This window comes from Zingiber officinale, chromosome 5B, assembly GCF_018446385.1.
Source record: "Zingiber officinale cultivar Zhangliang chromosome 5B, Zo_v1.1, whole genome shotgun sequence".
In the NCBI taxonomy this organism is placed as follows: Eukaryota; Viridiplantae; Streptophyta; class Magnoliopsida; order Zingiberales; family Zingiberaceae; genus Zingiber; species Zingiber officinale.
Window position 1 is genome coordinate 119,488,832 of NC_055995.1, and position 13,490 is coordinate 119,502,321.

General features: G+C 38.5%; 1 protein-coding gene across 1 annotated transcript; it reads left to right on the top strand.

Annotated features, from left to right (window-relative positions):
• The first annotated feature begins 10,104 nt into the window (after positions 1-10,104).
• LOC121985598 (protein DETOXIFICATION 18-like) lies at positions 10,105-12,563 on the top strand. Its single transcript, XM_042539158.1, has 7 exons — positions 10,105-10,656; positions 10,844-11,388; positions 11,467-11,553; positions 11,625-11,681; positions 11,780-12,018; positions 12,092-12,210; positions 12,280-12,563. Exons 1-7 carry the CDS (start codon positions 10,345-10,347, stop codon positions 12,406-12,408), a joined length of 1,488 nt encoding a protein of 495 aa, XP_042395092.1. The 5' UTR covers positions 10,105-10,344; the 3' UTR covers positions 12,409-12,563.
• Positions 12,564-13,490: the final 927 nt, after the last annotated feature.

Below are 13,490 nucleotides of genomic sequence, written 5' to 3' on the forward strand. Positions count from 1 at the left end.
GGTTATTGGAGCAACAACCACTTCCTTGACAAAGCCTCATAAAGAAATTCTTTGTTTAATTTTCTCACTTAAAGCGCTAATTTTAATTTTAAAATTTAGTTTAAGCATGATTTAGGAACCCAATATAGGTTCCAACCTACTGGATTAACTAAAAAGTTTTTAGGAACATATTTTCTTGAAATGTTCCTAATTTGTCCAGGGTGATATTTAAAGTACCAATTTAAATTATTAAATCTTCTAACATTGGTTTTAGATGAACATGCATGGTTTCTCAAGTTATCTACTTGAATTTTCAAATCATCATTTTCAAGTTTCAATTTTTCATTTGCTAGTTTTAATTTATCTAATTCTTCTAAGGGACAAGACTTAGCTAGAATTACTTTTAAATTTTTATTTTCACTTTCTAATTTGCAGCAATCTTTTGTTAAAAGTTTAACGAACTTAAACATTTTATCGGGAGGAAGAGATCGTACCTGACTTACCTTGTTGATCTCGTTGTCCGTTTCTCCCCCTGAGCTGCTGCTTTCTTCCGACGTGTCTCCCCCTTCATCGATGCTCTCGATGCTCATTTCGGAAGAGCTTGAATCGCAATCGTCGTCTTGATGACTCGCCATCAGTGCGAGTTCGGAGAAAGTTTCGACTTCCGATTCGGACGATGTATCGTCCCACGTCACCTTTAGGGCCTTTTGCTTTTGGATAGGCTTCTTACCCTTCTCCTTGTCCTTGTTTTTCAGCTTGGTGCAGTTGTCCTTGACGTGCCCTTCTTCGTCTCAGTGGTAGCAGCGGATCGTTCTTCTCCTCTTTCCCTGCGGATGGTTAGTAGATCTGGATTTACAAAGTTTCTTGAATCTTCTTACCATCATTACCATTTCCTCGTCGTTGAGAGAGGATTCCGATTCTGGTTCGTCTCTTGAGGCTTTGAGGGCGACATTATTTTTAGGCTCCTTCATTCCTGCACATCTTGACTCATGCACTTCAAATGTTGAAAAGAATTCTTCTAATGAAATCTTTTCTAAATCTTTAGAAATGTAAAATACATCTACTAATGATGCTCATTTGGTATTTCTAGGAAAGGAATTTAAAGCGTACCTGAGCGAATCTCGGTTACTTACCTTTTCTCCGAGATTCGAAAGTCCGATGATAATTTCTTTTATTCTCGAGTGTAGATGCGCGACTGACTCGTCTTCCCCAAGTCGCAGGCTGGTGAGCTGATTGCGAAGCAGATCTCTTCTGGCGAGCTTGGCTTCGAACGTTCCTTCGTGTAGCTCGAGGAACTTTTCCCAAAGTTCCTTTGCAGAGTTGTATTTACCGATCCTGTTGACTTCTTGAGGCGAATGAACGCTTAGCAGATGGTACTCTGCTTTGTCGTTCGCCACGAAGTCGGCCTTCTCCTTTTTTGTCCATTTATCTATTTCCTTGTCCTCTGGAGCTTAAAAGCCAAGTTTCATTGTTAAAAATAATTCAATATCTGTTGTAAGAAATACCTGCATATGTTTTTTCCAAGTGGCAAAATCCCCTTCGAATTTCGGTGGGTGAATGCTTGGTCCGGCCATCTCGTTGCTTCGTTCGGCGGTTAATCCTCCTGAAGCGCCTTAGCTCTGATACCACTTGTAGGACCGTTGGACCGGCTAGAAGGGGGGGGGGTTGAATAGCCCTGTAAAAAAAAATAAAAGCAACCCTTCTCGAATTCTTAAACTAACACTTGTATAAAATTAGCTAAGTAGAAATACAAGAAAGAAACGAGGCACCGTGTTTGACTTGGTTACAACCGGGGAGGTTGTTAATCCAAGGAAAGTGATTGCACTAAAAACTCCTTCGGGCGGAGAAGCCTCTTACACCGGTGAAAGCACAAAAATAGAAGCTAAACTAGAACAGTGAACGCACAAATGTTTAGAATGCTAATTACTGAGTTGATTCAAAGTTTATGGACCAAGCCTATATTTATAGCCTTGGTCGGGGCGCCTGGAAGGGTTCCGAGCGCCTTGGGGAGGGATAAATTTTATCCCCCAACGTTCAGATCGAGTCAAAGCTCGATCCGGTCAAAAACTCAGGTTCGGGCGCTCGGAAGGGTTCCGGGCGCCCCGGAGGGGTTGGGGCATCCCGATCAACTTCGGGCGCCCTGGACCCCAAAAGTCAACTCTGGTTGACTTTTTCGTCAGGGACCTCTGCTTCGCTTCAGTCCCGCCTCGGTCCGAGTCTTCCGCTCCGGATCCACTTACTTGGGTGATCTCTGCCATCCGGAATAGGGCTCACCCGAACCCAACTTCCGGTCTTCTCGAGCAGGCTTCCCTCCGGCTTCTCGTCCCTCGGAATCGCTGCGTGTTTCCTTCTCGTCCGCCGGCGTACTCATCCGCAATCTTCGTCCCTCGGACGCACCGCGTGCCGTCCTTCTCACTAGCTGCGTATCTTGCTCCCCGAGCAATCTTCCGCTCCGGCTTTCGTCCCTCGGAACCACCGCATGCTTCCTTCTCGTCCACCGGGGTACTCTTCCGCAGCACCTCGTCCCTCGGACTGCCGTCCTTCTCGCTAGCTGCGTCTTCCGCTCGATTACCTATGTTCCTAAGCTCCTGCACACTTAGATACAAGGTTAGAAACATACAGAACCTAGCTTAACTTGTTGATCACACCAAAACAACCTTGGGGTTCCAACATATTATACTTATTCAATTGACACTGAACTGAAATAAATATAATAACCAACTCTGCCTTTTATTAATAATGATATATGATACAATAATGTGCCCTTTACAATCATCTCATAATTGGTACTAGGGTTAATAATAACAGTTCCCCTGTACAAAAATTTTGTACAAGTCCTGAATCTTTCCTAACAACCTATTGTATTCTTTAGAAATTAAATTTGGAATCGCAAACAGAACTTAACATTATTGATTCCAAATTCAACTTATCTGTTCTTAGAGGTTTAGACTTAGATCGCAAACGATGCTTAATATTATTAATTCAAATCCACCCATGTTACAAATTTAATTAAATATTAATTTCAGAAATCGGTTTCCAGGTTAAACATGGCGAGGCACTAGGCCTTCTTGGGTATGGGAGCATCCACCATTTCCTAGACAAAGCCTTTCAACGAAATTTAATATTTAATTTCCTTATAGTAACCCTAGGTTTAACCATTAAGAACAATCGAATCACAAGATCAAAAAACAAAAGAAACACAAAATCGAAACATAAATTCGATAGCCTAGAATCACTAGCCTCTTGTGTTTGGTATTTCAAGATCTAAACAAAGAAAACTAGTATAATGCAGAATAAAACTACTAATTATACCTTTCTTTGTAAGCAACAACCTCTTGATCTTCTATTATATTCCTCTTCTTTTTTTGGACGTCGTGTGGGCGACGATCTACCAAGAAGAAAACCACCAAAGCCTTCCTTGCTTCCAAGTTTCGGCCACCACCACAATGCTCCAAGGGATGCTAGAAAATAATGCCTCCTTTCTCTACTTCTTCACCTCCAAGCTACCGGCCGCCAAGAGCTCCACAAGAGATGATGTCGCCGACCACAATGAAGAAGAGGAAGAGAAGAGGTAGGGCCGACCACCAAGGATGGAGGAGAGGAACAATAGAATAAGTTGTGTCTCATGAAGGCACCCTCTCCCCCTCTTTTCTATTCCTTGGTGAATCCAAAAAAGGAAAGTTTTATAACAAAAATAAAACTTCCTTTTATTCCTCTCTATGACCGGCCACCATATGTTTAAACAAACAAGGAAAGATTTTAAATAAAAATTAAAATATCTCTTTTATAAATCCTTTTTATGGTTGGTTATAAAAGGAATATTTTATAAATTAAAATCTCTCTCTTTTAAATTCTTTCATGGATATCTATAAAAGATAAGATTTAAAAATAAAACTCCTTTTATATCATAATTACAAAAAAGGAAAGTTTTGTCAAAAAATTAAAATCTTTCTTTCACATTATAGATAACTACAAATAAGGAAAGATATCTAATATCTCTTTTAATCCTTTGTAGAAAATCTATAAAAGGAAAGATTTTAAAATTTAAAACTCTCTTTTAAAACCATGTGAATAAAAATATAAAAAGAAAGATTTTATCAAAATTTTATTTTTAATAAAAACCCTCTTCCCTTTTCATACTTGCCCGACCCCTTGCTTGGGCACCAAGCAAGGCTTGGCTGGCCCTCGCCTTAGCTCCAAGCTTGGCTTGGTCGGCCCCTTGCTTGGGCTCCAAGCAAGGATAAGGATCGACCCCTAGCATGGGCTAAGAGGCTAGGCTTTGGATGGATATAAGGTTATATATAAGAGGCTACAATAGGGACCAAAAGGGGAAATTGGTTATGGTCTCCCAATGAACTTTAGCTTCCCGTGTTCGCCTCGAACACCCAACTCAAGTTCATCAATAATAACTCATACCACTAAAGAGCTATTATTAAACTACCGCACCAATCCCAAATTATATTTTGGGCTCCTTCTTATTATGAGTGTTTTAGTCTCCCTGTGTTTAAGATATTGAATGCCCACTAATTAAATGAGTTACTGACAACTCACTTAATTAATATTTAGCTCCAAGAGTAGTACCACTCAACCTTATTGTCATGTCGGACTAAGTCCACCTGTAGGGTTTACATGACAATCCTTATGAGCTCCTCAAGGGGACATCATCAACCTAGATTAATAGGACACGATTTCATTCTATAATCAACAACACACCATATAAATAATATCATTTCTCAACTTATCGGGCCTATTGATTTAACGAGTTAAATCGCATCCTTTGATAAATTAAAGAAATAAGTATTAAGTATATGTGCTTGTTATTATATCATGATTAAGAGTACACACTTCCATAATAACAGAGGCATTGTTCTTTTATATAGTCAGTATAAAAAGAAACTACCTCAATTGGTCCTGCTCAATACACTCATAGTGTACTAGTATAATTTATTAGTCAAGATAAACTAATAAATAATTACACTACAACCACTCCAATGGTTTGTCTCATTCCATCTTGGTCATGAACAACTGTTTATAACTTATAAGGAACTGATAACATGATCTTCTGTGTGTGACACCACACACCATGTTATCTATAATATAAATTAAATGGACAACTACACTTAGCATAAATGTAGACATATGACCAATGTGATTCTTTATTTCAAAATAAATGTTTACAAAAAGTTAAGCTTTTAGTATACACTCTAACATTAGATACATCCAATTGCAATCATTTCAGGTAGTATGAATTTCTTAGGATGCAAGAAGTCCAATGGTACCATCCATTGTATATTTCAGCTTCTCCGAAGTTGTTAAAATGCTATCAAAAAATTCAGTCAAACCCTAACCCCTGTGGGCCTAATATGTATTATATCAGGCCCACGTTGGGCTTGATATGAATGAGTTTATTGTTTAATTGATTTTCCAATAAAATTTTAACACCTTTGGAGAAATTGACATATGCAATGGACAATACCGTTGCACTCCTTGTAGACTCAGAAATCTACGAGACCTGAAATTATTGCAATATGAGGTCTTTATGTTGACTAGTAGGTTTTGACCAAAATCCATTAATGAATCTAGACATGTCTGATTGGACCCATTTCAGGTCCTATGAATTTATAAGGTTGCAAGAAGTTCAACGATATTGTCTATTACATATTTTAGCTTATCTAGAGGTGTTAAAATATTATTGAAAAAATCAACTAAACCCTAACACCTGTGGACATGATATGAATGGGTTTATATTTTCGTTGATTTTTTTGATAAAATTTTCACACCTCAAGAAAAGTCGAAATATGCAATGGACAATACCATTGGACTCCTTACAGCCTTAGAAATCCATAGTGTTGGTACAGGGTGCACCAGAATCGAACATGAGTTTTCATGTTATCAAATGTTCAAGTTAAGTCTTGTTGTGATCTAACAAGTTGACTGAATATGTAGGCAGTTTAATCAACCTAGAGAAAGTCTTAGCAGATTGTGGAAGCCAGGCAGAAAGCCCAAGTGGGTCAAGAGGACCCGACACTTGGTAGGGAAGCTCGATAGGTCTGAAGGACCGTAGATCGAGGGAAAGTCCTGGTGAGCCGATCCGATGCTAAGCGATAAAGTCTAAATAGGTTTGGAGGACCAATGTTTAGTTGGTAGGTTGAGGTATGCAATTGGAGGGAGCGACAGTGAGGTCGTGCTCCGGAAAAGGAACAAACCCTAGGTCGCTGATCCAACTGAAGAAACCAGGAAGGTTTCCAAGTTGAGATTAAGAGAGTTATACTGTCTATTACTACTCATGCATTTGCTTATATTACTGTGCTAACCTTTGTTTTGCAGGGAATTGTCTAACTCTGTTTTGCAGGGAATGACTTGATCGGTCGATCGAACAGAGGGATCGGTTGACCGAGCAAGGCTAACTCAGACCAAAGCAGAGCAGAGTCCAATCAAAACTTGATCAGTCGACCGAACTAGATGATTGGTCGACCAGACCTTGATGATATGGCAGAGATCAGACCGAGTCAAAGCCAAGAATGAAACCTCGTTGATCGGTCGACCAAACCAGTGGATCGGTTGACTGAACGATCATCTCATTAAAGCCGCATTAAGTGCGGATCTTGACGAATAGGGAAATTCACTGTTCGGTCGACCGAACAAGGTGGTGATCGGTCAACCGAACCATTAAAGATCATAAATGCTCAAAGATCGAATCTCAGCGAAGAAGACATGGAGCGTGTTTAGTCGACCAAATGGTAGCAATGCTTATAAAAGAAGAGCTTAAGATCCAAGGCTAATTATTAGTTTCTAGTTCACCTTTGTGCTAAATCCTTGTTTGTGCAATTGCTCTGCGACACTTCTTCAAGCAAGCTACTACTTCGATAAAGTGCTGACAATATGCAACGCTTCTTAATTGTTTGGTATATTTTTATTAGCTTGTATTGTACTTATTTACTAGTAAGATAATAGGTTGTTACTATCTTACATCTTTCATTGTACGAGTTGCTTCTTTCTGGAGATTCCAGAAAGAAGAATTATAATGGATTGCCCAATGGTGCGATCAAGACATCGCGGGTCTTGGAGTAGAAGTCGACCTAGACTTCGAACCAAGTAACCGAAACAAGTCTTTTATTTTTCGCTGCACTGCTCTTATCTTAACGGTTTAGAAGAAAAGTTTTTTTAGAGGAGCGATATTCACCTCCCCCCTCTATTGCTCTCTCTCTCTCAATCCTTCACATAAAACCTGAAATGATTGTAATATACGGTTTCTAAGTCGATCAATGAATTTTGACCAAATTAAGCTTTTTAATGGACGTAGATAGGTCCGATTTGATTCATTTTATATCCTATAGATTTCCGAGGTTGCAAGGATTCCAATGGTATCATCCATTATATATTTTAATTTTTCCAAAGTGTTAAAATTTTATCGAAAGAATTAGTTAAATCTTAATCCCCGTAGACCTATATGAATCATATTAGATCATGTTGGGTTTGATATGGAATCATATCAGTCCCAACATGGGTCTGATATGCATGAATTTATAGTTTATCTGATCTTTTCAATAAAATTCTAACACCTCTGAAAAAGCCAAAATATTCAATGGACGTCATCGTTGGATTTCTTGCAGTCTAAAAAATTAACAGAACCTTAAATGGTTATATTCTGAGGTCTTTGGGTCAATTAGTGGATTTTGACCAAAATCCATTAATGAACCTAAACATGTCTGATCGAACTCATTTCATGTCCTATGAATTTTTGAAGTTGTAAGGTGTCTAACAGTATCATCCATTGCATATTTCTGCTTCTCTGAAGCTGTCAAAATATTATTGAAAATAATTAGCTAAACCCTAACCTCCGTGGGCCTGATATGAATGGGTTTATTATTTAGCTGATTTTTTTGATAAAATTTTAACACCTTCTGAAAATCTGAAATATACAATGGATGTCAACATTCGCCTCCTTGCAGCCTAAAAAATTCACAAAATTCGAAATAGTTGCAATATGAGGTCTTTAGGTCGATAAGTTGATTTTGACCAAATTAAATTCACTAATAGACCTAAACAGATATGATTTGATCCATTTCAGGTCCTATAGATTTCTGATACTGCAAAGAGTCCAACGGTACGATCTATTGCATATTTCAGTTTCTTCGAAGGTGTTAATATTTTATCTAAAGAATTCGTTAAACTCTAACTCTGTGGGTCTGATATGAATTATATCAGACCTACCGTTGGACCTGATATGAAATCATATCAATGGATTTATGGTTTTTGATTTTTTATAAAATTTTAACCCCTCTAAAAAAGCTAAAATATGTAATAGATGGCACCTTTGGACTCTTTGCAATATTAAAAATCAACCGGATCTGAAATAGTTATAATCTGTGGTCTATATGTCAATCAGTGAGTTTTGACAAAAATTCATTAATCAATCTAGACATGTCTCATTGGACCTATTTCAGGTCTTGTAGATTTTTGAGACGGTGAAGAGTTAAATGGTGTCCTATATTACTTATTTTAACTTCTCTAAAGATATTAAAATACTATCAAACGAATCAATCAAATCTGAAATCCCGTGGATCTAATATAAACTATATTATGCTCAATGTGAATCTAATATGATTTTATATCATACTCATGTTATGTTATGTATGAATACATCTAAAAGACATAGAAAATAAAAGAAAAGAGAGCGGATAGATATACATTAAAAGAGGAAAGTGAAAAGAAATCCTATAAATAGGAGAGGAGAAATAAAAAAAAAAGAAATCCTATAAATAGGAGAGGAGAAATAAAAAAAAGAAATGATGGACGAGTAAAATGAGAAGAATGGTAAATCGAAAGTGCTTTTCGGTAAATGCTGACGTATATTATGCCTTTTGATTAATTCGTAAACCTGTCCGTCGTTTAATAAATTGCCATAATAACTTCCTTTTAAAATATAAAAATATTTTTATACGATATCGCTCGCTCAGATTTTATATCGGATATTAGTTTGATTTTTTTAAAGGTATCTATTTGAGAATAATTAGGGCATCCTTTGATTTTAATCCTTATTATTTTGCAAGCGGCTTCTCCACGTGCAGCGCGTGTAGTACTGATGGTTGACTGACAAGAGATGTGCTTTTCCCACCCTTTGACACTCTCTTTTTTCGGCCCCACTTAATTTTTTTTACTCTTATATCCCTTTCTAGTTTCTATTCTCCACCACGTTTTATTTTATTTTGCTTTTTTTTAATTAATTTTTGTTTTTTAATCAATTTTTTTTTTGTCATTTTAATTAATTTTATTCTTTTCAATAATTATTTATTATATATTTATAATTTTTTATTTATTTTTTAATTATAAATTTTTGCATCGACCCACTTTTATTATTTACTTTTATACTATTTATCTGATTCTATTTTTTAAAATTTTTTTATTAATATTTTTCTTGACAAGAATATTATGCTATTTTTTATATTTGTTATATGAGATCAGATCCTCTGTCCCTAATTTTCTATTTTTATGTCTCACTCGTCATCTCTAGTTCACTATCGGCGACTTTCGATCATCGTCTTGATCAGTACTATAATCTAGGGGAAAGGTGAACCCAAAGGGTCACCATCGACATGATCGACGTCGAAATTCGGCCAAATCTGAGAAGGGACTCAGATCGACGGTGAAAGAAAGTCTACTCAGATCCGGTCGAATTTCAACGTCGATCGTGCCGATGACGACCTCACTACGTTCACCTTCTCCTATGATATAATTTTAATCAGGATGACAATCGAGACCACCGACGATGGGATAGGGCGACGAATGAGACACAGAAATAGGTGATATTAGGACATAAGATTCGATCTTTTGTAATTTTTAAATTTTTTTTTTAATAGTAGTTTTAAGGTTATTATTTGTAAAAAATTTAAAAATAAAATATGGATAAAAAATATAAAATTGATGAAAAAATAATAAATAAAATTTATTAAAAAAATAAAACTAAAGAAGTAAATAAAATTTTAAAAAAGTAAAATTAAAGTAGCAAATAAAATTGAAAAAAAATAAAATAACTTGTTATTGTTTTAAAAAGGGGTAAAAAGGTCATTGAGAGAGGGAGTGCGCTGTCAGAGGCGGTGGGAAAAGCAATTATCACTGACTGACCGAATTGGCGGAGACTCGTGGCGGGTTCTCTTCTTTGTCCACGCTGCACGTAGAAATAATGGATGACTGAGAGTTGGCGGAGAGTCGTGGCGGCTCCTCTTCCTTCTTTGTCCACTCGAAGATCAGTAGATCAGATCGCCTGGAGACTGGACGACGCGGTGACTGTGTCGATCTCCTCCTCCTCCAGCAATTATGTGTATCCGTCTTCTTCGAATTTGGATTGGAGGTTGTTAGGTAAGCATGGCGGCTTCCTCCCCCTTGCTGCAGCCACAAGAGCACGGCGGGGCAGCTGGCGCCGGCAGCGGAAAATTAGAGATTAAGGCAGAGACGAAGGGAGGAGGAGCGTGGTGGAGGCGGGCGGTGGCTGTGCTGATAGATGAGGAGGAGGCCACCACGCAGCTCTGCTTCGCCTTCCCCATGATCCTGACCAACGTCTCCTACTACGCCATCACTCTCGTCTCCGTCATGTTCGCCGGCCATCTCGGCGATCTCCACCTCGCCGGCGCCACCCTCGCGAACTCCTGGGGCACAGTCACCGGATTCGCTCTCATGGTGCCTTGCCTATTTTATATTTTCTTATGCTGTTTAAAAAGCTACAATTGGACGCAAAATAATGCCAACTTCTGAGAGATCATCAGAAATCTTGAAACTAAACTATCAAAAAGATTACGAAAAGATTTCTTGTTTTTTTATTTGATCTATAGGTAACAGAGATTAACATCATCTCAATCTGTTCCAGGTTGGTTTGAGCGGGGCTCTTGAGACTCTATGCGGCCAAGCATATGGCGCAAGGGTCTACAAAATGTTGGGAATATACCTCCAATCCTCAATCATCATCTCCATCTTCTTCTCCATTTTGGTCTCCGTCTCATGGTACTTCTCAGAGCCCATACTCATCTGGCTTCACCAGGAGCCCCAAGTGGCAAACATGGCCGCCCTCTATCTCCAGTGCCTGATCCCAGGCCTCTACGCCTATGCACTCCTGCAGTGCACGCTGAGGTTTCTGCAGACTCAAACAGTTGTGATCCCTTTGGTGGTCTGCTCAGTGGTTCCACTGCTTATCCATGTAGGCTTGGCTTATGTGACTGTTCATGTCTTCGGACTTGGGTTTAAGGGCGCTGCACTCTCTGCCTCTGTTTCAATCTGGATATCCTTCATTATGCTGGCGATCTACGTGAAGTACTCCGACAAGTTTAGGTATACTTGGAAGGGCTTCACTGCAGAGGCATTGCACCATGTAATCCCTTGCATGAAGTTGGCTGTTCCCTCCGCTGTCATGGTTTGGTTAGCAGCTTACTCTCCTTTTCCACTTTAATAGAAAAAGGAAAATTTAATAATCTGTGTTTCTTTGTTGTGCTTCAGTTTAGAGTACTGGGCTTTTGAAATCTTGGTTTTGCTGGCCGGGCTCTTGCCAAACTCAGAATTGAATACTTCACTCATTGCTATGTGGTGTGTTTTCTCTGACCTCTTCAGGCTTGTTCTTACACACTGTTCATGAATTAAACATTCCATTTTTCCAGTGTCAACACAGAGGCAATCGCCTATATGGTTACGTATGGCTTCAGTGCAACAGTGAGGTCATGACTAATCTCCCTTGTGATTCAAATTCTTAGCTGGTTAGAATTAATTATTTCAGTGTGTGAACTGATCAGTAAATTAAATCATCTCATTGCAGCACGCGCGTGTCGAATGAGATAGGAGCGGGGAACTTGGAGAAGGCTAAGAATGCAGTCAGTGTGACACTAAAACTTGCAGTGTTTCTTGGTGTCACAATCGTTCTTCTTTTGGCCTTTGGCCATGATTTGTGGGCGAAGTTGTTCAGCGAGAGCGACGACATCATAAGGGCATTTGCTTCCATGACTCCTCTGCTCACAGTGTCTATAGTCCTGGACTCTGCTCAAGGTGTATTGTCAGGTACACTATCAAGCTAAATACCTGACAACATTCTCAAAAAATTTTCAGATTTAGTAGATTAATGAAACTGCAGGAGTATCAAGAGGATGCGGTTGGCAGCACCTGGCCGCATGGACCAATTTAGTGGCGTTTTATGTGATTGGAATGACACTGGCACTGCTGTTCAGCTTCAAGCTGGGCTTCCAAGCCAAGGTGAAACACTTGCTCCTGCAAACACAATTCCTTACAATTCTACTGAATTTTGTGTGATCGACGTTGCAGGGGCTGTGGACGGGCTTGATCTGTGGCCTCTTCTGTCAGTCTTGCACACTCTTGTTGCTCACCCTTCGCACAAACTGGACAAGAATGCAGATTTCTGATAGCCACGGAAGAAGCGATGCACCTGTTTAGGATGGCCATTAGTTTTCTTAGCTATGCAGATTTCAAGTTCAAGGATGAAAGGTTTCGAATTTGTCAAAATTGGAAGGATATAGTTACAATTTCTGTAAATTGTATTATTGTAACGGCTCATTTATTATGTTAAATAAACGAATACATTTATCTCACTGTGGGGCGCCGATAGTAGCCACTTGGGAATATCATCTTTTTCTTCAATTAAATAAGTAAATATAAAAGGTTGTTGCTGAAATTGTGTGTGTATACAGAGCGAAGCGACGGTGGGTGACATGTAGATAATCTAACGTGGTCTTTATTTATTATCTCTCTCTTATATGTAAGAATTCTTTGAATTCTTTTTTTCTTCTGCATATAAGGTGGCGTTGATTTATATAAATCAACATTAAAATGGTACTAATTTTTACAAACAATCATGAGTATTAGTGCTGATTTTTAAGGGCATCTTTAATAATTAAAATTTTGAATGAATTTTTTTTAGAATTTTAATATGTCATATCAACATTATAAAATTTTATTGAAATATTCTCAATCATTAAAATTATGTTTATTCAAAGGAGTGGATAAGTGAGAGAAAGGATTTCACTGTAGAAAAATATCCCTAGGGGTAGGGAAGGGGAAAGGACAAGAAAGAAAAGGAAGAGAAAAAAAGTCTCTACGGGTAGAAGAGAAGATAGAGGGAGACGACAAAGAGGGAGAAGACTGTTCACCTCCGATAAAATCTTCACACTGTTTCCACCTCCGCCTGCCGTCAACTTCCACGAGGAACAGAGCAAACTACCTGCCGTTGTCTCCATTGGATTTTGCCTCTCGTCTGACTCTATTTCTTCTATACTCTCTGAAGAGCTTGCCAATAAAATGAGAGATGGATGAAATCGAGTAGATTAATCTACGATCAAGTAGCTTTAATTTTGATCCTCCTCCTTGATTTCTTGTTTCCAACTCACATCGAACAGATAAAAATATGATTTGTTTGTTTGTCTCTTTTTGTTAGAGCAAGCAGCTATGGCAGATGTTGGCTCAGAAATAGCTACGGCGAATGTTGTGCAAAGCTGGTGGAGCTGTCAAAGTCATTGGAG

Bases quoted from the DNA above. Each gene is read 5' to 3' on its own strand.
- LOC121985598 (XM_042539158.1), top strand. From the start codon at position 10,345: ATGGCGGCTTCCTCCCCCTTGCTGCAGCCACAAGAGCACGGCGGGGCA. The intron at 11,389-11,466 runs GTTAGCAGCTTA...GTTGTGCTTCAG, and splicing joins CCCTCCGCTGTCATGGTTTG to TTTAGAGTACTGGGCTTTTG. The intron at 12,211-12,279 runs GTGAAACACTTG...TCGACGTTGCAG, and splicing joins AGCTGGGCTTCCAAGCCAAG to GGGCTGTGGACGGGCTTGAT.